General features: G+C 44.5%; 1 protein-coding gene across 1 annotated transcript in view; it reads left to right on the forward strand.

The window, feature by feature from the left end:
• Window positions 1-25,241, forward strand: part of LOC147677808 (neural-cadherin-like) — a 684,133-nt gene that overhangs the window by 131,628 nt on the left and 527,264 nt on the right. The window contains exons 5-6 of the mRNA XM_086945589.1: window positions 9,020-9,131; window positions 11,769-12,018. Of these exons, the coding sequence (XP_086801715.1) occupies window positions 9,020-9,131; window positions 11,769-12,018 (362 nt within the window). The remainder of the gene's footprint in view (window positions 1-9,019; window positions 9,132-11,768; window positions 12,019-25,241) is intronic.

The raw sequence follows: 25,241 nt of genomic DNA on the forward strand, positions 1-25,241 counted from the left end.
GGAGGAGTGCGGGAACAGACGGCGAGGGGAGGAGAGCAGGAGGAGGAGAGTAGGGGAGGCACGGCCTAGCGGCCGTGCAATCAAGAAGTGAGGGGGGGGAGAGTAGGCAAGGCAGGCGGCTGGGGGCATGTGCACGCGCTTTTAAGCTCAATGCGCATGCGCATTGAGCTTAAAAGTCACGGGCACTGCAAGGAATCGCCACAATTCCTTGCAAGTTGGATAAAGAGTGGATAAGCCCCCAAAGTCTCGCTTGCTCGATGCGCATGCGCATCGACAGGCGAGACCTAAAAACTACAATGAGTAGAGTGTAACTTGAATATAAATTCAAAAGCGGCAGAGTATACAACACAAAATAATACAATTTCAGTTGCACTGCAGCTTTGTATTCCTACCACAATCAGAAGTCAGGTTTGAAGATGTTTCAGTGCTATCAAGAGCGATCAACCTACTTTAGCTATTCCCGAGTTATACTCATCTTAAACCTACCAGCATGGGGACAGCCTCCTTCAGCCATTGGCTTACCCGAGTGTGTAGGATGCTTTCTACTGTTGCACATTGTGTACATCCTCACTCTAAGTAGTCCCCTTTAGTGTCAGTGACTACTGACCCAGTGTGTGCTTTTGCATAATTAGTTTTTTCTTTTACTCAATGCATATTTTACATAATGCTTATTTTACTTTGGCGAGGGCTGGTTAGTTCTCCCAATACTGCTACTGGGCGGCTCGTGTGTTACAAGTCATATTCATGCATCTCGCATAAATCATTATTTTTGCACAAAAAAATAATTTAAAAAGCCACCTTTGGAAGGCCATTCGTGCATATGCACCTGCGTGCACAGCTGCCAACGATTCAATGTTTGTCACTTTTATAAACAAAATTCAGGATTGACAGACCCTGCATGCGCTCTTATGCACATGCCTAAACAGCCATCTTTAATGTTTTGTTTACAAGATTAAAAGCCATTGAAAGATGGGCAGCCATACATACCTGTCCGCATGCCAATACGCCTATCTTTCTATAGCTTTTTTGAAACTTTATTACAAAATGTTAGGTCTCCACTGGCCCAAGCACTGCAGGGACGTAGCATGCACCAATCCCCTTAACCAGCCCCGTGGACCCCCACAGGTCAGAATACTATGTGGGCACCAGGGGACCTGAAAAGAGGGTGGTAATAATGTAAAGACACCAAGTCTTCCACCCTTGGCGACGAAAAGAAGACAGCTCCCTCCTGCTTTACGCTTCTGCACCAAACTGTAATAGAAAAAACAGCACACCCCTTTAATCTCACTGCAGATAGAATGTTACCCAGCCCTCCATAATCATGCCTTGGATCACACACACAACCCCTCTTACCGCCTTAATATGCAGGCTTGGCTTCGTAAAGCATCAGAGTGTATATCAGCTCCACACTCTTGGTACTGCAATATTCTGAAATGGGGCTTGCAGTTAAGGAGAGGACGCTGTCGTCGCAAAGGCCAAAAAACCCATAAACAAAAGAATACTGGCCCGGAAAGGGAAAAAGGACACTGCCTGAAAAAACCCTCTTTATGTGGCCAAGTAGTAGAGCACTCGTATCACCAGCCGAGTCTGCCAAGACTCAGCGCTGCCTTCGCGGAGTGACCCAAAACGTCACTTCCGCAAACAAAGAAGCGGAGGGCGGCAACAGCGAAGACGCGCTGAAGCCCGCCGGCGCTCCGTTCTGAATTCCGCGTTGCTTTCTCCGAAGAGAAAAAAGAATACAATGCAACGCTCGTGTGAGCGGGGGCCCCCGGACACACGCAAAGTAAAAAATACGAAGGCAGTAAATAAGTATAAAAAACGGGCGGAAGGGGGAACCCAGGGCACCCTACAAACTAGGACAGGGGGTGAAAGGGACAACAAGGAGGGAAAAAACGGCAAGCCTTCTCACGAGCCCGTGAGAAGGGGGAGGAACACAACCCAAGGAATGAGGGATCCAAAAACAGCAGGGAAGAGCTCAATCCAACAGCAAAACGTCAGCCAACAACCAGGGTAGGAATCCAAACACTGGCAGATATCAAGCATCGAGCTAAAGGTAGGACCACCTTTTATCCTACTTCCCTGTCATGTGATCACAAGGCATGATCATAAACAAAGGACTACCCGACCCCTAACACAAAACCCATTTCATGATGGCCGCCACTGCTTATGTATGCCCGCTCAAGCATATGCATAAACAGGCAACAACCTTTGAATGGGATTAGTAATAAAGTTTTACAAAAACTCTTCACAAAAAAACATGCATTGACAAAACCAGAAGGGCAGCAGCCAATGTGAGACCTATCGGTTTAGGAAATACCTGTTTAATAATTGGGGTTATGTACACTGTGGTTCGCAGTTCTTCTGATGGTCTTCTGTGAATGACTAGGGGTAATCACTGTGGTTTTTGTTCTTGGGTAGTCCTCCTATTGCCCAGTATTATTTTTTTTGTATGAATACGTGTACTAAACCCAAATTTTGAGTTGTCGTTGGCTACCTTCTAACACGCAGGGTATTCCCCCAGAGCTTTGTGATTGTCTGAGAGGGGCTTCTTCCATACAATTGGGGTACTTACTTCTGGGTTTTGTGGCTTTCCCAAAAATATTTTGTTAAACGGTTTTCCAGTTGCCCAAAATGCTGTTATTTTAAAAATGTGGAGTACTCTTCCTTTTTAGGTCTCGCCCTGCGATTACAGGCCAAAGGCCTGTTGTCGCAGAGCGAGACTATTGTTGTCATTCCGGCTTTCAAGGACTGAAAGGGAGAGGACAACAGACTGTCACGCGCACGCAGCAGCAGCCTGCCGGGATCAGGTCACGCGCGTCAACGCGCGCTCCGATTCCGGCAGGCTTTTCACCACACATGCACAACACACATACAACGCCCATACAGACCCCCACGCACGCACACACATACACAGAGAACCCCCTCCCCCTCCCCCGCGCTTACACACACATCCCCTACCTCGTCTCGGCGTCTTCGTGCTCCCTTACCCCCGCTCCTCTGGCCGATTGTGCTCTGTGAACGCGCACGTCTCCGGAAGACGTGCTGCGCCCGAGCTGCCTCCAGCTTGGTTTTTTGGATCCATTTCGCGGCCGACGCAACTAAACGCTGACGTCTTGTTTCTGTGTGTTGTGTTCCTTGTCCTTTGTTGTAATAACGTCAGTGTGTGCTTGCAATTCTTTTTTTTATAACTGAAGGCTGTTAATTACAAGCAAAGGAACAATTATCTTTAAAACACGCACCCATGGCACGCTCTTAAATGGGTTTGAGTCTCTGCATTTGCTCCCGGCCTACTCCTCTGAATGGCCAATGGCTGTCCCTATAACAGTGCTTTTGCCCCTGTGTTCCACTTCACCTTTAACTCTGCCTGCTTTAGTTTCCTCATCGGCCTTAGCCGGCAAAGACCAACTGTTTTGCTCAAATTGGAGCTGCTACAACGGGGATGCTCTGCTGTTTGGTGAGTGCAGGTACGCTCTCTCGTAGATCCCGCTCATTTTTTCTGGTGATATAATCTGCCTGAGCAGACCAGTATTGGGAAAACGGAAGATGATTCCAGAATATGTCTTTGTTTACTCAGTCACTACGGCCGCACACATCTGAACTCGCTTCCCTCGTGGGCTGTGGCAAACAGGTGCTGATCCAGAAAGCTGCAACGCCTTCGGATACCACAGCCAGTGATCTGGCGCTGCAGCCAGTGCTTTTACAGCTGATACAGTGCTCTAGTGGCACAGCGCTCCACTACAACTCCCAAAATCACTGATGAATGAATAAAAGTACAGGATATGAACATCCTGCCTGGTTAGATGAAATTATTTAATCCCCATTTTCCTGCCAGACAAACCACTACTATCAAACGCGTATGCCCCACCCACCCCTCATAATATAAGAACTGAAGCTGGTAGCGCGGTGACTGACGTCTTCAATCAAGCATAAATGTAGATTGTTGCAGTGAATAGTTTTTTTTCATATCTAACACTTAAGCGCTGTCACATCATCACTCACGAGGCTTATATACAGCACATAAAAAGCAAAATAATGGCATGCCCACGCAGAACACATCCAGAAGATTTCAGCAGACAACCAGGTAAATAAATACATTTTTTGAACTCGTTTTGGACTTGATTTGTCAACAACTGCAGCTTGTCTCTTTTGCCAGTCACTCAGATGGCACTGGCGGTTTTGTTAGGATTTTAGCACATGCACAGGCAGTATTATTTTTTATTTTTTATTTTATTTATTTCATTTGTAAAGCGCTCCATCACCTGACTGCATCCTGGCGCTAAGAAACTCTGGGTACACAGCAGAAGACAGAGAGGCAAGGGCAGCAGCAACCGTAAAAGTTCTGTAGCTTGGAGCTCTCATATAATTATTCAAATTATCTACTTATGCAAACATACTGCAGTCTTGGAGGTGCTCAGTGCTCCGCTCGGCAAAAGTTTTACTCTTTGTCAGAGGGTGACTGAACAGAGGAGAACTTGCGCTCTTGGGCCTGTCACTGATCTCGTGCCATAATCAGGTTTTTGCCACCACAAAAAAGTTCTCTGAGATCGTTCCGCTCGGACAGGAAGCCAGCTTCTTTTTCACCCCTTTTAATTCCTCTGCTTCACTACTTCTGTGACAGCAACAGTACAATACTCGGTCCTCGGGGTTCCTCTCTGGTTTAGATTTGGGTATTTATTAAAACAAGCTTTTTGTTTCTTCAGTTCCCTACTGAAGCAGATTCAGGTGGAGGAACTATGAACGGAAATCCCTATCTGTTTGAAGTAATGCACCATTAGTATTCTGCTAATCATAAAGCATGCCGACCCAAACATACCTATGATGAATCAAAAAGAATTCAAAACGTATCTACGTATCTCTGATTGTTGCATGTTTTTGAGAATCATTAGTCTTTGACAAGGTCATGTTCAAAGTGACGATGCCCTCAAAGTATTACATTTTACTGACATTTTGCTTGGATTCTGGAGTAAAAAAAAAAAAAGTTTTCAAGTGAAAATTTAAATGTAAATGTACCACAAGTATGGGTTTTATTCAGAATGCATCGATCAGTTATAGAGGGCTCCCGGGCATAAAATGCAAGTAAAGCTTCTAATTTTATAAAGGGACGCTGCCTTCCGAGGAATGCTGGGATGTCGCCCTTTTATAATAATAATATGAAGCACTGTGGGATCACCTTGTTTTAGGTCGAGCCTGGGCAGCGCCTGCGCTGCTCTATGAGGCATGCAGTATTATGGTAAGGCATAGAAGCTCCGCCCATTTCCACCCATCTTTTCAATTGGTTCTGATTACTGTCCTTGCAAAATCTTTCATTTGTGAATAGGCTTAGTAGTCCCTCCTTAGCACCACCTTGTCTGCATTTGTAGCCACCCATAACAACTGGACTTTTTACTCGTGTTGTTACACGGTCTGCTTTAAAAGTCAGTGACCACTATTTTCTTAAAAATAATGCGGGCCAATGGCGACCGCTTCTTCTAAACATATTAGATCATTTACACACTGACAATCGCATATTCCATAAGTGCATGTCATCAAGATCAAATTAAAAATGGCGGCTGCCAAATTATATGGGTTTATTACGATTAAAATGATGCTTAAAAAATCTCAGTAATACTCCAAAAACCTGCTTTCTAACCTGGAGACTCAGTTACACGCAAATCTCCTCCTGACAAGCAAGTGTGACCTTTACACTTACCTTAACATTTTAATTGCTGTCAGACAGTGAGACTGGTGACATCAGGGGGCTGTATAGCCTTGCATGTCCAGTCACTCACTAGCTATCTACATTGCGCTCCGATGGTCACCAGCGCTTAGGGTTCATCTACTGTGTGAGGACCTGAGATTCCATTTTGGAAGTGAGACTAATTTATATCACTGGGCGCTGACAAGCAAACCACTTTTATTGCACCTTATTCTGATTGAAATCAAGTTAGTGGTTATCCTTATTGGGTCTCGAATCTGATACATCAGCAATGTGGATCAAGCAAGAAAATAAGTGCAACTTTAAACTAAATACTACCCAGCAGTAGCGCCGCACTTAATTCTCTAGCGCATGTGAGCTCTTAACTGCTAGCAGTGGGCCACTGGCATAGGAACGCCTACCAGATCTTTAAGTGCCGCCAAAGCCCAACCTGCTACCCACTAACATGAGCACACAGTTCTAAGGCCTCCCATCAACATGCTCTACTCCATGGCCCAACATAGTACTCCTCTGTGACACCAAAAATTCTAGGATGCAAGGATAATAGATCAAGACTGTGAGACCTGCATTACTATATTGCCAGAAAAAGTATCACTAAGAAAGGCACAGAACTGAAAGTTCAGGGCATCTTTATAATACCAAATCATGGCCTATGTGGTAGAGATAAAATTCTAGTTTGAAAAAAGGGCAAAGCAGAACCCCCGCTGGTCCTGACCTGCTGATTAAAAACAAAACAGACATTAATTCTACAAGGTACACAATCTTAAAACACTGGCTGTTGTACTTAAGTTAGCCGTCAGAACTAAAACAACAAGCATTTGCAATGCAATAGGTCTCGCAGTTGTGACAGTTTGAGCTATTGGCATTGTAAATGGCAATGCCTTTTATTTATGTGTTGGTTTTTAAAACATATATAAATGGCATTGTCATTTACAATGCCAAAAGCCTAAACTCTCGCAAATGCGAGACCTATTGCATCGCAAATGCTTGTTTTTCTATGTCTTTTTCTTTGAAAGGTTATTTACTCACCCTTGTTTTTTCAGGTGTGCAGACTTTGTGCTGTGTTTATTTTGTCAATGGGCATTTGACCGCCTGCACTGCAGCGTCTAATTAAACAGCTCTGTAGTTGGAGGTGGATCAATGCCCCTGGGTAGGGTGGGGAGGAGAGTGGGTGTGTTTTAAAATACAGCCAATAAAAAGGAGGACTGAATAAAAAATTCAGTTCTAAAGTGGAATTCGGAAAAACCATGAAGGTTTATTACCGAATTTCAGTAATACAATACAGGGAAAACATATGACATAAAGGCTCAAAGTAAATAGCATACTACAAATAAAATGCGTAATCAGAAAACAGGCCTAGGGCCTTATGTTCAAAGTTATTTTGTGGGCACAGAGACTCTGATTCTCAAAATAGGAGGTTTTGCAACCGCAAAATAGCTTTAGGAATGATCAAAACCCAAGTTGCGATTTGGTAACTTGCTACCGAATCACAAAATAGGTTTACGACCAAGTACTAACTGGCAAATTGAATTAAGCTTGTTTAGAGCGTCGCTTCCAATTCACAATTTCTTTTGGCATGTATTAATGGTTTCGCGGTCGCAAATCATTGATAGGTTACCGACCCTTCGAAGGAGGTGGTAATTCACGCAAGTGGGAAGGAGTCCCTTGTCGATATTGTAAAAACTTTTTTTTTAGGAGTAGCCATTGGTCCCTGAGACCTCTGCTTACCCCGAAAAAAGGTGTTTAGAACTTTTTTTATTCAAACACATCTTATTTTCCTGTAACTCGTTCCGTGCCAGTGACGGAACCACTCCATCACGAGCCACGGGCGTGCTGTGCTCATGACGCAGTAGTTCCGTCACGCCGCTGCCGCTCCGCCCACGTGGCACTGATTCCCCACCTGTGCGGGCGAATTAGTGAGTGGGCGGAGCTGTGACGGAACCACTCCGTCATAAGCATAGGGTGCCCGTGGCTCGTGACGGAGTGGTTCCGTCACAAGCATGGCGGCGCTGCACGACCCCCCCCACCCCAGCGCCACGGCGGAATTACCGCCGCGGCCAAGGGGTTAAGGAAAACAGACTGCTTTAAAAAACTAAAATATATATTGCTTTATTTAAAGCATTCCCAGACATGGTGGGTCTGCTGACCCCAGTAGGCCACCATCCCGTTGATGGCAGCGATTCGTAGTGGGTCTCTATTTACAACATACCTCATGCATAATAATGATGTAGATAAAAAAACTGCAACCCCCTACAAATCGAATTTTGCAAACCAGCATGTTTGAATATATGTTGGTTTGGAAAGAATCAATGCATTCAGTAAAAGTAAGTGCTCAAGTTTCGGCCACTTTTACTGAATGCATTGTAAGAACATAATGCCCAAAGTCCCAACTGTGCAGCAAAATCAGTCAGAAATCAGGTAGCATCCCTAGCGGTCTGGCTCACCCTCAAATACAAGGGTTTATATACAGTTTTCGTGCATAGACATTACACAGAACTGCATGGTATATGATCCTTGCTCCAGCAAATCACAGTGTTTCAATTAAAAACGTCACACTGCCCTCTCTCTTTAGCACTAGCCCACTACATAAATATTGATTGAGCCCTTCTGACCTTTTTTCACCCGGAAGTGTCAGAACAAATTAGTTACATGAACAACAGTGACCCATTGTGAATGAATGCAAAACCGCATGTAAGCGGAAGATCCTTGTTATTTGTCACTGAAGTTCTCCCCAGCAGTCTCTCTTCGAGAACAGTGCCATTCAAAATAAACAAACCCACATCTTGTTGCACGTAGTGTCAAGCAGAAATATGAACAGAAAATTGTATGATGTAACATCCATTCTGAACAAGATGGCATCATGGTCTAACTGAGGCCTATTTAGCCTAAGCAAGAAAAATACACACTTTAATATGTCATAGCAAATTTGTTTAAATTGTGATAGCTCCGTGTCAGTATACATACATTAATTCAAATATAAATTAAGTGCTCTGAACACTATTAATAATGCGCATTTTGATTTAAACACACAAAAGCTTTAACACAGTCATAACCATGCCAATGATGACAGCAGTGGCAAAAAAATGCAATATAAATTGCACATTGCAGAGAGCAACACATTCCGCACACCTTGAAAATATAAATCCCATGCCTAGACTATGGTGTTCATGTGGGATAATTTTACGGTCATATAAACAGCATTAGTAAATTGTGGCAGACCTTCATAGGGCTAGTGATACAGTCTTCAAAATCAGTACAGTTCACTTTGCTTTTAGTACCACCTTTCCTTTTAAAAGAAACTAATCACTGCTCTCTTCTCTGCAGGTGTTGGTAGTCATCACAGATGTAAATGATTGCATTCCAGAATTTCAGCAGTCAGTCTATAGTAAAGACAATGTCCCAGAAACAGCCCCTGTTGCTGTCTCTCTTCTGCAAGGTACGTTTTATTCACTATATTCAGGAGGGGGATTTGTGTGCTTGTTAGTGTATGACTGTTTGAGGTGTCATTTGCTTCATGTTGCAATCATTTGATGCAAATTGTTGAAATTAAGTTCGGTCATATAGTAAATAAAGCGTATGACTGAGGTTTTTTCTTCCTAATGTTGAAGCCTCTGGCTCACTGACCTTTGTAAGTTTGAAGTTTAATGGTGCTTGTGCCATTCATGACAGAAATGCTGCATTCTATAAATACTATGAGGGTGCTTCAGTTAAGGCTCCTACAGGCATTGACTTATTTGGCTCAGGAACCTCTAGCCATTAGCTGAAGATATTGTTAATCACATTTTGGATGAGCCTTAGTTCAACCTTCAAGGCTATTTGGATGTATCCTTCCCCTTCCGTTGGAGTGCACAAAGGACTATTTTAAATCGTAGAGGTACACTGTTATCACACATTTAGGGCCAGATGTGCTAAGAACTGGTCACAAAACAGACCACTGTACTATTTTACCAACCAATCTGTGTACTAATAGGTCGTTTTGCCAAACATCGAATCTTTGTGGGTCGTAAATTGACCTACCTCATGAATATTAATGAGGTAGGTTGCAAATTGCAACCTACCTTAATTCACAGTCATCACAGGAATGGCAGCCTACTGGGTCAGCAGACCATGATGTCTTTAATTCCTTGAAGGAAAATGGGATGTGTTTGGGAAAAAAAAAAGCATTTGCAATGCAATTGGTCTCACCTTTGAGACTTTATTTGTATTTAGCTATGCAGCACATTAGTCTTGGTGCTGAAACATCTACAGTTCTTTACCCAGGAGGGAAAGTAAGCACCAAACTGCGTGACACACCAGGCATGGGAACACATGGAGAGAAACATTGCCTTTAAGCGGGAAATGGTGTAGTCCAAAGCTCTGTCTATAATATAAAATCAGGGCTTTCGGTGGTCATATCGCTGAAAATACAAGATCTGAAAAAAATAGTATTGTCTACAGGTGCTCGTAGAAGACAATTTCTATGGACTGGAATCTAGAGAATGCTAAAGTGATTATGGTATTTTGCTGACCTCTGCTGGTCGTTTTCTATCAAGAAAGTTAAATAGAGGCAGTTACCAGAAAAATTAAAAAAAGAAAGGCCCCCAGCAGAAAGCAATTCTGGTATTTTACTGACCTCTACTGGTCATTTTCTATCAAGACAGTTAAACAGAGGCAGTTGAACAGAAAAAAGTACCGAAGCGGAAGCAGACAAGTCCTAGGGCTGATCTCCAGAGCCGACAAAGTACATACACATATAAGTATATACTAAAGTATATACAAGAGGTCTCGAATGCTCAACCTAAAAAATGAAAACCGTAACAAAATTCTTTTAGGTGTAGGCTGTGGTCTATAGGACCACTGCATACTCCTAAGAAATACTTTTAGCAACATTCACAAAGGGGATAGGAAGGGACGCACTAAACACGCCCCTTCCAAACACCAGTTTGGTATGTAGTTGCAAAGCAAAATTGATATCCGGTAACATGTTTGCGAATCACAATTTGTGTTTGCTACATACCAAAAGACTTTTTGCAATCACAAACTGCCTGATTTTAGGAATTGAAACCCTAGTGAACTCAAAAGGCCATAGTAGATCTGGCCCTTAATGCTATATCTCATGCTTATCCAACCTTTTATTTTAATTGTTTTGTACAGCAAAATACATTTTTGTTGCTTTTGTCAGTGGTCAAGGGTGAGTGTCAAGTCTATTGCATGTTATATTGTAAACCTTTAACAGAGTGTTTAGTACTATTCATTCAAGCATTTGGACAAAAGATCTGCACTCATGAATAAGAATTTGACTAATTGGTTGGTCAAACCGTCTCATTATTTGTTAGTTGAGAGCTGACATAGCTTGCCTACTTAACTGCACGTTAGTGAGGCATTGATCTGGGTGTTTTATCTCTCTCTACCTCACTGAATGATTTTGCTTGCAAGCTTCTTTGATTGAATAACCCTCACTTGCAGGGCACAAGTCCTAAAAAAAGAAGTGGGGGGACGCGGTCACCGGAAGTGACGTCACAGGGGTATTCATATGCCTTTAGATGAGTCTGCAACCTGCCGCACCCCACACCACGCCTGAGGCCTGGTGCCAAGGTGAAACGCAGGGCAGATCAGCTGAAAAACTGTCACAAACAATTACACAAAAACTGATTACCGCTGCTAAGAAGAGGCTGCCGGTGTGTTTCCCACTACAAAGCCTCACTTGTAATTACGCATCGGCAGATTTCGCGGCTCGGTGCTCTAATTGCCAGGCTTTCGAGCTGCCAGAGAGGCCAAAGAGTGAAGTCCAGCTTTTGTGCAGGGGGGACTGTGTCCACCCGGTAAAATGAGTGAGGGGAAGCCGTCCACCCGCGTGGTACCCAGACTCGAGCCCTGCTCACTTGTATCTGCTGCCTCAATGATTAGTACCCTCATCAAAATGGTGTTTTGAAAGTTTGACTATTGAAAGAATCTTGTACAGGGACACTCTTCGTAACCTTCTACTCTGTTAATTGTTTCATGTTTCTTATGCTTATTAACAGAACTTAATGTTTCATGTTTCTTGTGCTTATTAACAGGACTTAACTTTGTAGAATGATTCTCTTGTTTTTAGTGGCAGCCAAAGACTGTGATTCAGGGCGGAACTCAGAGGTGCTGTACCACACCCTGAGCCCTGACTTCAGCATCTCTGCCAATGGCACGATTTCACCAGCCAGACCTCTCGACTACGAGCGAGCCAACCACCTTTATGAGTTTGTGGTCATGGCAACAGACAAGGGCCTAGACCCGAAGACCGGGACCACCACAGTCAGGATCCGCATGTCAAACGTGAATGATGAGCCACCAGAGTTTTCTCAGCCAATGTAAGTATGACTCAAGGGTTTCCTTTTCTTTCTGCTTTGAGACGCATATACCATTTCACTGTCACCGCTTTTAGTCTTATTGCTCTAGAGAAAATGTACCAAGCTCTAGAATCCAGCCCACACAACTGACTGGTGGGAAACTGACCTCAGTGAAATACCTAGAAATTCTCTCACTAGATCAACCAGTGAGTCAGATCAATCAATCAATCATCGCATTTATATAGCGCACTACTTACCCAGAGGGTCTCAAGGCGCTGGGGGAGGGGGATCTGCTACTGCTCGAACAACCAGGTCTTGAGTTGCTTCCTGAAGGCGAGGTGGTCCTGGGTCAGGCGGAGGTGGGTGGGGAGGGAGTTCCATGTCTTGGCGGCGAGGTAGGAGAAGGACCGTCCCCCTGTGGTGGCTCTGCGGATGCGGGGGACGGCGGCGAGGGCGTGGCTGGTCGATCGAAGCTGGCGTTTGGGAGCGTAGAAGTTGAGGCGGCTGTTGAGGTATCCTGGGCCTTGGCTGTGTAGGGCTTTGTGTGCGTGGGTGAGGAGACGGAAGGTGATTCTCTTTTTGACCGGGAGCCAGTGCAGGTCTCTCAGGTGTCCGGAGATGTGGCTGCGACGGGGGATGTCCAGGATGAGTCGTGCTGAGGCGTTCTGGATCCGCTGGAGTCTCTTCTGGAGTTTGGCGGTGGTTCCGGCGTAGAGGGTGTTGCCGTAGTCCAGACGGCTGGTGACGAGGGCCTGGGTGACCGTCTTCCTGGTCTCGGTGGGAATCCACCGGAAGATCTTACGTAGCATGCGCAGGATGTTGAAGCACGACGAGGAGACGGCGTTGACTTGTCTGGTCATGGAGAGGGAGGAGTCCAGGATGAAGCCCAGGTTGCGTGCGTGGCCTGTTGGTTTGGGTGCGCTGCCTAGGGTGGGGGGCCACCAGGAGTCGTCCCAAGCGGCGGGTGAGGATCCCAGGATGATGACTTCCGTCTTATCTGAGTTCAGTTTCAGGCGGCTGTTCTTCATCCATTCGGCTAACTCTTTCATCCCTTCGTGAAGGTTGGCTCTGGCGGTGGCGGGGTCGTTGGTAAGGAAGAGAATCAGTTGGGTGTCGTCGGCGTGGGAGATGATGTTGAGGTTGTGCTGGCGTGCGATGTCTGCGAGGGGGCTCATGTAGATGTTGAAGAGGGTTGGACTGAGCGAGGAGCCTTGAGGGACGCCGCCGATGACTTCGGTGGCTTCAGATCTGAACGGAGGGAGGCGGACTCTCTGTGTCCTACCGGCGAGGAAGGAGATGATCCACTCCAGTGCCTTCTCCTGGACTCCGACGTTGCTGAGGCATTGTACTAGGGTACGATGGCAGACAGTGTCGAAGGCCGCGGAGAGGTCGAGGAGGATGAGGGCCGCTGTTTCTCCGTTGTCGAGCAGCGCTCGGATGTCATCGGTGACTGCAATCAGGGCGGTCTCGGTGCTGTGGTTGGCCCGGAAGCCAGACTGCGAGGGGTCGAGGGATCCGTTCGTCTCGAGGAAGGCGGCCAGCTGCTTGTTGACGGTCTTCTCGATGTCTTTTGCAGGAAACGGGAGCAGCGAGATGGGGCGGTAGTTTTTGAGGCCGGTGGGGTCAGCCGATGGCTTCTTGAGTAGAGCGCCGAGTTCGGCGTGCTTCCAGCTCTCCGGGAAGGTAGCGGTGTCGAAGGAGGTGTTGATGATGTCCCGCAGGTGGGGTGCGATGACAGCTTCGGCCTTGTTGAAGACGTGGTGCGGGCAGGGGTCGGTCGGAGATCCGGAGTGGATGGAGTTCATCGTGCGGACGGTCAGATCCCTAAATGCTTAATTCTGTAGCATGCTGAAACCTTGAAAACATGTACCTAGTAAATTTTATAGCTTATAAATAAAATGTATTTTTGTAGAATAGGGCTTCACCATACACATTGGATTGCTCCACATCTGTTCTTCCTTTGCAAATGTGAAGCATGCTTTCACATTTTAGTCCTAAAAATATGAGGCTGCCTGCTGACTATGAACAAATGTATTACCTCTCAGTGATAATGACTTAACCTTTTCTTTTGTATTTGCTTGTCTTTTACTTGTCTCACTTTGCCATGGGGTAAGGGCTGTCAGTTGCATGACCAAGCACAGCATGGATCAGAACCTTCTCTGAATCTTGTGTGAGAGTTCTGCAATGATGCAAGGACTCGCAGCTTTACATCTGGAGTGTGAAAAAAGTTGAGGTGTGGCACACCCCAACCATCTTTTTTTCCCTTGTTCGATAGCAATGGAGCTGTAGCCTATGGGCAATATGACATTGTGCATTGCTGTGGTTCGGTCAGTTACAGGTCTATCCTAAGAGACTTGCATGGAAAAGGTTGTACCTTCACCTGCAACACCTGGAAGTGATTCACAAAATCTGGAACACACACATGAGAATGCAGGTTCCATCTACATTTGTGGAATTTGTCCAAAGTTTGTGTAACTATGCAGTGTTCACCATGACTAGATTTGAGCGCTCTTATGGGAGTGTCAAAGGCCAAGTCCGGAAATTGCATTGTGGAGGAGGTGGTCCTCTACACAGATGTTACCAGCTCCCTCAGAATTATGAGATTTCAGGTAACATGATACATCTATTTACTTTCATCTAGAGATTTTGGCTGCTGAAAGTTCGGGCTGAAATGGGGAATAACCAGTGGAATCAGGCCCAGAATTCCCAATTCACGAGTAATTCCTCAATTCTTAGTGGGTCATCAGTGTCTGACTTGTAATGGGGTGTATTTTCACATCCCCGAAATTACTGGTACCCCTGGATTGGTAACCCCAGGGTGGACCTATATATTGACGGCCAAAGTCTTTCATAAACATTACTTCCTTCTTCAGAGATTTCCAAGCAAAAGAGTCGAATAGCCCCATAGGTACTTGCATTCAATTTAAGGAGATATCACAAAATGTTTCTTTGTAAACAGTGAATGTATGTTTAAAACAACTGCGTCCTTGTCCCTCATATTTTAATCAATAAGACTATTTACTACTCTCATTGCATTTCTTGTAGTTTCCAGAAGAGACAAATTCTGAAAATAATTAATTTGTTTTTTGGTTCCACTGTAATTTTAAATACTCAAGCATCCCTCCAAACTCTTGGATAAAATGACATATTTCTGCTTCACACCATGTGAATTTGAGGTCCCACCTTTATCCATTTGATGCCTAGTAGTATCAATGAGGTAGTTGTGTTCCTTCTCCCTTAATCAGGAGATTATGGCCAAAAAGTAAGGTCTTTCTCTGTTTGTGCTTCATTCAGTATTCCTTTTTAGTCTTCATTAATGGTTATCCAGGGAGATTTGGGCGAGGGTCTGGAAACCACATACAATTTTTATATTGCTTACAATCTAGGCTCTAAAATAATGAATTGTTCACATTTCTAGGTTTCTAGGTTTAACCAACCATTAATATCCACCCTTCTGGTTAGACCCACCCTTCTGATAGAAGGTTTTTCTAAAACTTTCCAGCACAATCCAACTGGCTCAGTTTATTAATTGTTTTAAAAGTATTGGACAACCTGGCTTCTCAGGGCCAACTTGTAAATCATGTATTTTGTCTACAATTCTTGAAACCTGTCAATTTGACCGCATTGCTCAACCATAGGGGCTTATCAAAGTTATTTTCTACTCTCAAACAGTTTCCTTCATCATTTGGATCCAGTTCTCAATTATCATTGTCACTGTAGATGGAAGTTGATTCTGGGGTCTCTCTCATAAAAAATTGAGCCACCCAATTCTTTGGCCATAATATTCGCATCCATTTGAATCAAATGGTTGTTAATGGACTAATACTGCCAGTCGTTTCTTAGTATTAGTTGTGCTGTTCAGTGGCACTTGTATGTTTAGTAACCTCCCTCTGCCCCCTTTCCCTGCAGTTATGCATCATGACTCCATAGCACTTCTTGGGGTTTCGTCTCTCCCCTTGCACGCTCACAAAGACGTTTGGACATTATAGAGTGGGCATTCTAGATAAAGGAATCCGACAACCTTCAAGAAGAATCTATAACCCATCACCCAGTGATAAACCAACGTGGGCTCCTGGTTTGCCAGGTCAGAGGATCTCCCACCAATTTAAAGATTCCCAGCTGCCTGGCAAAGGATCTCTAAAGCCTTCACTGCAGCTGCCAGTGAAGCTGGTGCACTGAAGGCAGAGAACTTTGCAGAAAATGTGCCATGTTTGTTCTGCTCACTTTGCAAACTTTTTTGTTTTTCAAAACCAAAATCCCAAAGGGTCAGTGTACCTTTGAAAAACTAAAAGTCTGTGGCCTTTTCTCACTTGGACATTACTTTATTACCATCGCTGGAAACATAGGCAGAGAAATTTAGTAAGAGTTGCCTCTTAACTGATGGACTTGTGGAGGACAGGATGTTAGGTGCAAGAATTCCAGCAGTGGAGCCATCTGAGGTGCTGCCATCTGAAACCGAGTGGTTCCACAACTTCTATCTGAGGAACTGTGAAGTTGGCAGATGGAGGATCTGCAGTTTTTTGCGAATACCCCTCACCCGCCAAACTTTAAATGCCTCACCCCAACATCTTAACACTGCGGGCGCTATATCATCTTCAAAAATCCTAATTTAAGACTGCAAATAGTAGTATTTACTATGGCAAAATCTACCTCCTGGCACACAAAATCAAGAATTGTGTTTATTTTGCCCTAGGGAGTGTTTTCACTTACAGTTCTACCAGCCTGTCATTTTGTATCAGTCCACCCCTATTATTAAACTAAGCTGCCTACTGATCTTTTAAAAGTGATTATTCCTTTGTCTGTCACTAGTTGTATAAATTATGTGTACCTTTTAGCAAACAGTGGGGGTTTCTGCGTGTGACCTGAAGCAACACAAAGCATTGTTTTCATTTACTTACCATTATAAAACCCTTCGGGCACAGAGCAAAATTGTGCAGCACTGCGCACGCGCCCATGTGACCCTTAGTAAATAAGCCTGCCAGTTTGTTAACATGTCACAGCCTCAAGTTTGTTTACAGAGATGGTTTACAAAAACTGTGCGATCGCGGCCATCTTGGTAAAACACCATGTCAAATTAAGGCTTAATAGGAAGAGCGGTGTCACTTTCGCGTTCTCTATAAGCATTATGAAACAGTGCAGCAAATTTTCACTGACCCTAGAAAAGATTAATTTGCACTCTCCTTCGGCTGTGGAGATCTTGTGAATAAATTAGGAATATTTAGTAAATTTGTGCATAGTCCTATTTTCATTAAAGTGAAGCAACGATTATTGGGCCTTTGGTGAAACAAGAAAATCAGAAGATAATTATTGTTTTTTACAATGAGGCTTAAGAAAACTTTCTTTCTTTAAGACAAAGTTTAAACTTAATATATATCTTCCAACACAGGACTGGTCTTTATTTTTAGAAATGTTCTTTGTTTACAGATACTGGCGAAGGACTCCTTAGTAGAGTCGCTGTTGTTAGGATTGCCCAGTTTTTTTTTACCTGCCTCTACTTTTGAAAGAGTTTCTTTTAAAAGGGTAATGGCAGTGGCATAACAAACTTGAGCCCCCCCCCTGCAAAATGCATGGAGGGGGCCTCACACCCCCCAGACCCAGTCAGGAGCTCTTAGTCCAGGGGCCCACTGCCCGTGCGCAGTGTGGGAAGGAACCCCTGGAGCTCGGGGGCCACCTGCACCATTGTGGCGCCACTGGGTCATGGGAGAGCCTTGAATATGTCTGTAGAGATTACCTATTAATTTTAGATATCTAAAATGTGTTTTCCACCGCCAGTATCAGTCTCTGTCATAAGAAATTAGCAAAAAGGACCAATTACTTTTGAGTATAAAACTTTTTTCCAGTTCTTTTCTCTTTAGTTTTTATATATTTGGAAAATTGCCAGTCTTGACGCCAAGTAGGGAACAGTAACATTGACGACCATTAATTGCATTGTTCCAGGGGGCTGACAAGGTGACAGAAACACCTTTAGAGCCGAGTCTGACATTGTCATTTGCAATCTCCATACAATCTTGCTGCGGATACAATTTCTTTCTTTTCTTCTGATCTTCCAGAGACCTCACTGCAAAGGTTCAAACTTGCTCGCGTCCCTCTCTCTAATAATCGTCGATGTTGATCATTGTCCTCTGATTCCATGTTGCGAAGGTTGTGCCTTCGGGCTAGACGTTGCTGCTGGATGGTTGAACTCAATTTGAGCATGCCTCTCCTCTATTTAGCTGCCTATTATTTAGTCTTATCAGGAAGCCACTCATCGAGTCCCTAAGATGTATCAGTTTTACTAACGAGACGTGTCCCTAGAAGCGTGCCGCTCGCACAGTGTCATACTCCACTGGCTTTCCATGCCTGTCACTTTTGGTCCTTTTTACCAAACCCGCTGAGGACTTTCCACTCCAGCAGAGCATATAGGTCAGAATCATCCAGGCTTTCCTCCAGTTAGGCCCACTCTTAATTTTGACGGTCTGACATGTATTCTGTCGTGTTTCTTTGTTTTTTTTTTCGTTGACTTGCATGCCTGTGCTCAACAATCTTGCTGGCTACGCTAAAAAAGACACATGAACGGTTTTTAGACATGATTGTGATAAACGTGAGGCTGTGTTAGTTCATGTTAGTCTAGCGGTGTAACCAGGATGTCATGAAGCCGCATTGTTGTAATTGAAGATCTGAGCATTGAGCTAATTGTTTCACAGAATGTGACAGCTGAGCTAGGGTCATCAGAGGAGGTAGCTGGGAGGGACAGGCAGCTGGATCTGGAACAGGTTAGGGTGCAAATAGTAATGTGGCGTTTCTCTTCTTCATCTGCTTCATTAGTGGATCCAGCTATAGCTTTAACTCTTCAAAAGCAAATTTATTTAGGGAGCAGTTTGAGATGCGCGATGCATCAGGATCACTGAAGACAGGGGAAGGATCATTTGCAAGTGTGCTCCTTTTTCATACAAAATGCTGTGCACACTTGAACGCTTTGCAATGCACATTGCTATTGATAGTGTGCCATGACAGTAAGAAATGCCCGTTCATTCAAAGTTGACCTTCTAGCACCAAATGTGGGTGCTTTTCTTCAAGTCCTACGGCAGCAACTGGCAACTGCCTAGGTAGTGGTTATGTTGGGGACTACTGTTAAGCACTTGTGCTGTATGGGCGCTTTACTCTCCAAGGGTGGCAAGTCGAACAGTGAAGTCTTACTCCAGAAGATGGTTGATGGTTTCTAACTCATATACTATAAGGCCAGAAACAAACACAATCAGTGTGGGCCCTTGTGTCGCACCTGTGCTAATTACTAGAAATATTGTGAATTGCTACGCTCTACTTTTCATGACCCCACTGCTTTGAGATCCCAAATATTGAACCACCACAAAACAAATTGAAAAGGAGCATATTTTTATACACCTATTTTCAGCTGTAATTGAAGCCATCAAAAAGTTCAGAAAATATCCAATATGATCCAATTCAGTATAATTCAATTCTCAGGAGTATCGCCATTGTGTTTCAGAATTCAACTATTCATTATTCATTTTTTACAAACAAAACTTTTTTAATCAGCCAACGCGTTTCATCCTATAGGCACAGTTTGCGTTTCCGTCAGTACTCAACCACACAAATGATCTTTGGAGTTCCCGTCCACCGGCACCTTCAACAGAGAGGAAAAGTCTGATCTTTGCAGTTCCCATCTGCCAGCACCCTTGACAGAAAGGAAAAGTCCAGTTCATTCCTTAGGCTCACACTAGCATTTAGCAAAACGAAATATAGCCGCAGCCTGAAACAGACCATGTGAAGCAGGGTGGCAGCATGGAAGCATGTGTTTCCTACCAATGACAGGCCTGGAGAAGCAAATTAAAAATTGATTTGGATCTTTTGGAGACGATGTCATTGAAAATATACAAAAACCCTCCACAGAATAGTTATTCAACAGGTTTGCACCAGACTGGAGCCACTCAGAAAAGAAAATACACACAGCCCTGATGAAATCCAATTGGACGAAACGCGTTGGTTGGGCTGATTGAAAAGTGGTGTTTGGAAAAATGAATAAAGTTGGAATTCTGAAACACAATGGCGAGACTCCTGAGAATTTAATTATACTGAATTGGATCATATTGAATATTTTTCTGAACTTTTTGATGGTTTGAATTATGCCTGAAAATAGATACATAAAAAATGCACTCCTTTTCAATGTGTCTTGTTCAGATACTAAAGGACTCAAGTAATTACTGTCAATGTCCAGTCAGAGATAACGCTTTTAAGAATAGTTCCTTATGTACACATATTAGAGGTCAACAGTTAAAATAAATAAAAACACAAAAAACAAAGTTCTTGCATCGTTCGAGGCCATGGTACAACCCCAACCAATACTATAGTGCATGTGCAGTAACTCAGTGTATTAAATTAACATGCAGTCCAATGGCCAACCGTAGTTTAAGGGAAACAGTTAGGGTTTTCTACATTACCATTGTGCACTCTCATGCCGGGGTGTGAGACCGAATGCACGCTGCACATGACACATCTGCTCTAATTCTTTGTAGCCCTTGTGCAATGATTGGGTCTGAAACCATTGTTTGACTTTCCAGCAAAATTGTTAAAAAATCCTTACTGCTGAAAAAATCCACCAAAAATCCAAACAAGAACAGGAATGCTTCCTAAGTCCAGAGTTAAGCTTAAGGTGCCATTGGGACAAGTTACATGTTACTGGTCTATACAGTGATGTGGTAGTTGGAATCTATATTTGAGACACAGTTCAGGGGGAGACTTGTTGTAAACTGGCCTCAGTGCAGTATTCAGTCAGTGTGATTACTGGTCCTGGCATTGGTAGCATCTAATGTAGATTCCCTTGGGTTCCAAACATCAGTTTCCTGTACCACAAAGCCTCATCAGCTTGGAATGGGGAACTGTGACACAGAGTTGGGGCCCAAAGCACAATCAATGCTTCAATTAGGGAGGTAAACTACAACCAATGGTGCAGCACTCCAAGTTCTGTGGTGCAGAAGAGAAAACCCATGTCTGTTTGGGGATGAAGACTGGTGGTTAAAGGCTTTCTTAAAGTCGGAGAATGTACTGACTGGGTCATTCGTCAGCACCCAATCATATATATACTTCTCAGGAGGGCCTTGGCTCTCTGGGCTGCAAGCTACTGATGTCATGGATGGCTCACTCCCTCGCTGTGACCCCGAAATGCCAGAAACCGGTCCCCGGAAGCTTGTTTCCTTCCCAGTATAAGAATTGGCTTGGTAGTTTGGTCTGCCCTGTTCCCATGATGCACTGGGCCAGGGTCAGACTAATTTGCATGTAGCCAGGTTCTGAGCTGGGATGGTGCAGTGAGCTAAAAAACGATGATGGATCAAGCCCTGATCTTTGGACTGGGTAAGAGTGGTCTGCTTAATTCAGACACTCTGTTCATCACCACCCCCTTTTCTGAATCGTTTTTGTCCACCATAAGCGTGGAAGGGTATACTCAGATGTGAGTCCCTTGCTCATTGCACCATCAGGATTCAAGCAAGCCGGGCCGAAGACGGCTGAAATGCCAGAAACCTGTCCCCGGAAGCTTGTTTCCTTCCCAGTATAAGAATTGGCTTGGTAGTTTGGTCTGCCCTGTTCCCATGATGCATTGGGCCAGGGTCAGACTAATTTGCATGTAGCCAGGTTCTGAGCTGGGATGGTGCAGTGAGCTAAAAAACGGTGATGGATCAAGCCCTGATCTTTGGACTGGGTAAGAGTGGTCTGCTTAATTCAGACACTCTGTTCATCACCACCCCCTTTTCTGAATCGTTTTTGTCCACCATAAGCGTGGAAGGGTATACTCAGATGTGAGTCCCTTGCTCATTGCACCATCAGGATTCAAGCAAGCCGGGCCGAAGACGGCTGAAATGCCAGAAACCGGTCCCCGGAAGCTTGTTTCCTTCCCAGTATAAGAATTGGCTTGGTAGTTTGGTCTGCCCTGTTCCCATGATGCACTGGGCCAGGGTCAGACTAATTTGCATGTAGCCAGGTTCTGAGCTGGGATGGTGCAGTGAGCTAAAAAACGGTGATGTATCAAGCCCTGATCTTTGGACTGGGTAAGAGTGGTCTGCTTAATTTAGACACTCTGTTCATCACCACCCCCTTTTCTGAATCGTGGCCTCCACGCAGGCTTCCTTCTGCTGGACCTTGCTGTTGTCACCAGGTCAGGAGGCCACTCATCTCCTCACAGTAGGCAGAACATCTTCATTTTCTTTTAAAGTAGGTTGCACGAGCAGGGTTTCTCCTTACTCCTAGGCATAGTTGCGACCTTGAAAGAAGCAGCAACCAGCAGTTTCCTCTTTCTGGCAAACGTCTCTCTCAGCTAGACAGTCTCCTACATACGTCAGGACAAAATACAACTACTGGCCGGTTGGAACTGGTTATTTACCCCTCTTTGGAGGCACTGGCAGCTAGCCAGGGCTGACAAAGCACAGGCTCCCTTTAAAATGTGAAGCACTCTAGAGACAGGTATCACCAGGTCAAGAAATGTGGAGTAGCCTTTGGCTGACACCAGACATACTTGACAAGGTCCCTGGTCGCTAGTCGGTGCCATCCCCCGCAGCCTACAATGTGCCTACTAAATCCTGGGGTGGAGTCTCCAGAACAATCTACATGAAGGTTGTCAAGTCCACAGAGAAAAACATATGTATTTATTTATTTTTATTTATAAAGTTTCATATATTGATAACTGCCTTTGTACAAAACAAATATTAATAAACTAATTCAGCATTCAGTTCATCATTTGCATGCCGAACTGCAACTCTCTTTGAGAATTAAGGACAAAACCAATCCGAGAACTTCACTAGAACGTTTTGGGGGTTCATTTTAGATGTTTTAGAACACCACTTCTAAAATGAACAGGTCGTCATACAAACATTGAATTGTATGATGATGACCTGCAAACTGCACATGTAAAAAGCTGTATGTACTTTACAAAAGAACCCAGCTCTCTCTAGTGAAGTATTGTGTGCACAATACATTAGTGCTAAGTAGCAGTAGAAAATGTTGTGACATTCATCGTACAGTGCACAGACAAAAAGCCCACCCAACACCATTTAGGGCTAAAAAATGAATACCTCCTGGTGCAATATATGTATACCGGCTCACTGTTGGGAAGATTATCGCTTCAGAAGGAGACACAGCCTTTCTTCATGAACACATTTCGAAGATCAGCACTTTGTGATCCTGGCTAGCGTCAAAGACCACAAGAGAGCCAGTAAGAGCAGTTGCTACTTTGCTTCATGGATCTAAAAATGACCCTTGAACCAGTAAAGAGCCAAAGTTATAGGCATTGCTAATAGCTTGAAGTTGACTTGAGCTTGACAGTAGAGGTGGGGTCTCATCATGACACAAAAACGTTGAACGTGAAGCAACAATAGGGCGTAGGGTTACTGGAAGAGGATTGGGTGGGTAGATATTGATTACATATGGAGGACCATAAACTCTCTTGTCTGCCTTGTTCTCCCCCTCCAGCATCTCCAAAAGTGCTCCATAGTTTAAGATCACCCCAAGCACCGATGCTATTTGGAGAGAAGATGGCTAACGTCAGAGCACATATCGCAAGCATACAAGTAGCTGAGCTTTCAAAGCACCCAGACACACGTTTCTGCGGGAAAAGATTAACTAATGTCTTCCTAATGTTTCCGTAGCTCACTATTTGACAGCTTGGTTGAGTCTGATGCTTAATTTATTTTATTTGTTTATTGTGTGCAGTTTTATATAGCACAAATGTGTCCCAAGGGCATTAAAGCACTTTACACGAGCAAAATGTTGCATTGCACACAGTCAGAATTATTTTTTGGGGGGGTACAGAGAATGTAAGTGATTTTCCCAGAAGCACATGATGTGGAGCCCAAGCCAGGACTTGAACCTGTTTCCCCAGTCCAAAGTCAGCATCTTTGACAGTTAGGCTGCATCTTTGGTGATGGGGAATGCAACAAATAGTAACCAAATTTCAGATAGCTTTCATGATTTAAAAAAATGATGTCCAGACAAGGTACATCCTAAACATATCAAGACTGTATTTAGTACAAACTACCTAAAGACAAAAAGTTCCAATAAAACCACACGGATAATGTAGGAGTGACTATTCAATTTTGAAGTCGGTTTAAAGTCTTAGAATAAATTATTGTTCAGGGGCCCCATTAAAATCTACTGCCAGGGGGGCGTGGCCAGGTAGGATGGCTGAGTGGACGTGATCCACCTCAGCTCCAGAGCCACGGAAATGCCGAATGGTGTTTTCTCTGAACGGAGGAACTGAAACTGCTGGTACCACATCGCAATGGAGGAGTGAGGCAGTGGGAAGCCTGGCACACACATTCGCTGTGGCGATCGGACCATTTTGCTGGCTTTGTGTGGCGCAGTCTGAGGCATCACATTTCTTCGGAGAAAAGATCACACCATAGCCATTCTTCCAGAGGAATCCCAGAATGGCTTAGCCCTGCGGAAGCAACACTAGCAGCGGCGATATTGGGAGCAGTTACCTGACCTCCATTGCTGCAATCGGAGATGTTGCACAGGTTTCCTGCGCCCTTGCCGAGGCCCCTGGTGATGTGAGGGAAGAACAATTGCGGTAAATAATGCTGCAGCAGGGAATCGCCCTGATGCCGACAACGGAATCCTGAGGTAAGCGAGGCACCGGGGCATACCAAAATTAGTCAGCTGGGGCATTCCAGGGGATCCCCCATAAGCAGCGCTCTGTCCTGGGGGCATAGTGAGGCCTGGATATTCACGGAAAGGCCAGGCTTTCCCTGACTCTAAAATGGCTCCCAGAAAAAGTTTTCAGTACCACTATAGGGGACTGCAGAGTGCAAAGGACTGGTGAGGGGAAGGTTTTTACTGCACAATTCTTCTTCAGTCTAACCCCCACTAAGAGAATTGAATGCTAGAAGGATGTGTCCCAGAATCCCAGGTCTGCCTACTCTAACTGCCTGGCCTTAAGAGGGCTTCCCTAGACTGACTCCTGGGAGCATTGCTGCCGATCTCACTGCAACCCAACAACAATTCACTGCCTTGCTCCATTCTACACAGGGTGCTCACGTGCCGGAGGGGGAGCTGCGCACTTCGCTGGTCAGGCTCGTGCCGCAGCCCCTATGCTACCAAAAAAAGTATCCAACAAGTTCTCCCAACTACTTCCATCAGCTAAAAAGGGTCCAGCACATGACGAAGGAGAGCAGGCCTTCCTGATGGCACTTACTAGAGAAGACCTGGTGGCTGCACTACTTGATTTTAAAACAGAACTGTGTGCGGAGATTAAGCAAGAT

Source organism: Lissotriton vulgaris, chromosome 12 (assembly GCF_964263255.1).
Source record: "Lissotriton vulgaris chromosome 12, aLisVul1.2, whole genome shotgun sequence".
In the NCBI taxonomy this organism is placed as follows: domain Eukaryota; kingdom Metazoa; phylum Chordata; class Amphibia; order Caudata; family Salamandridae; genus Lissotriton; species Lissotriton vulgaris.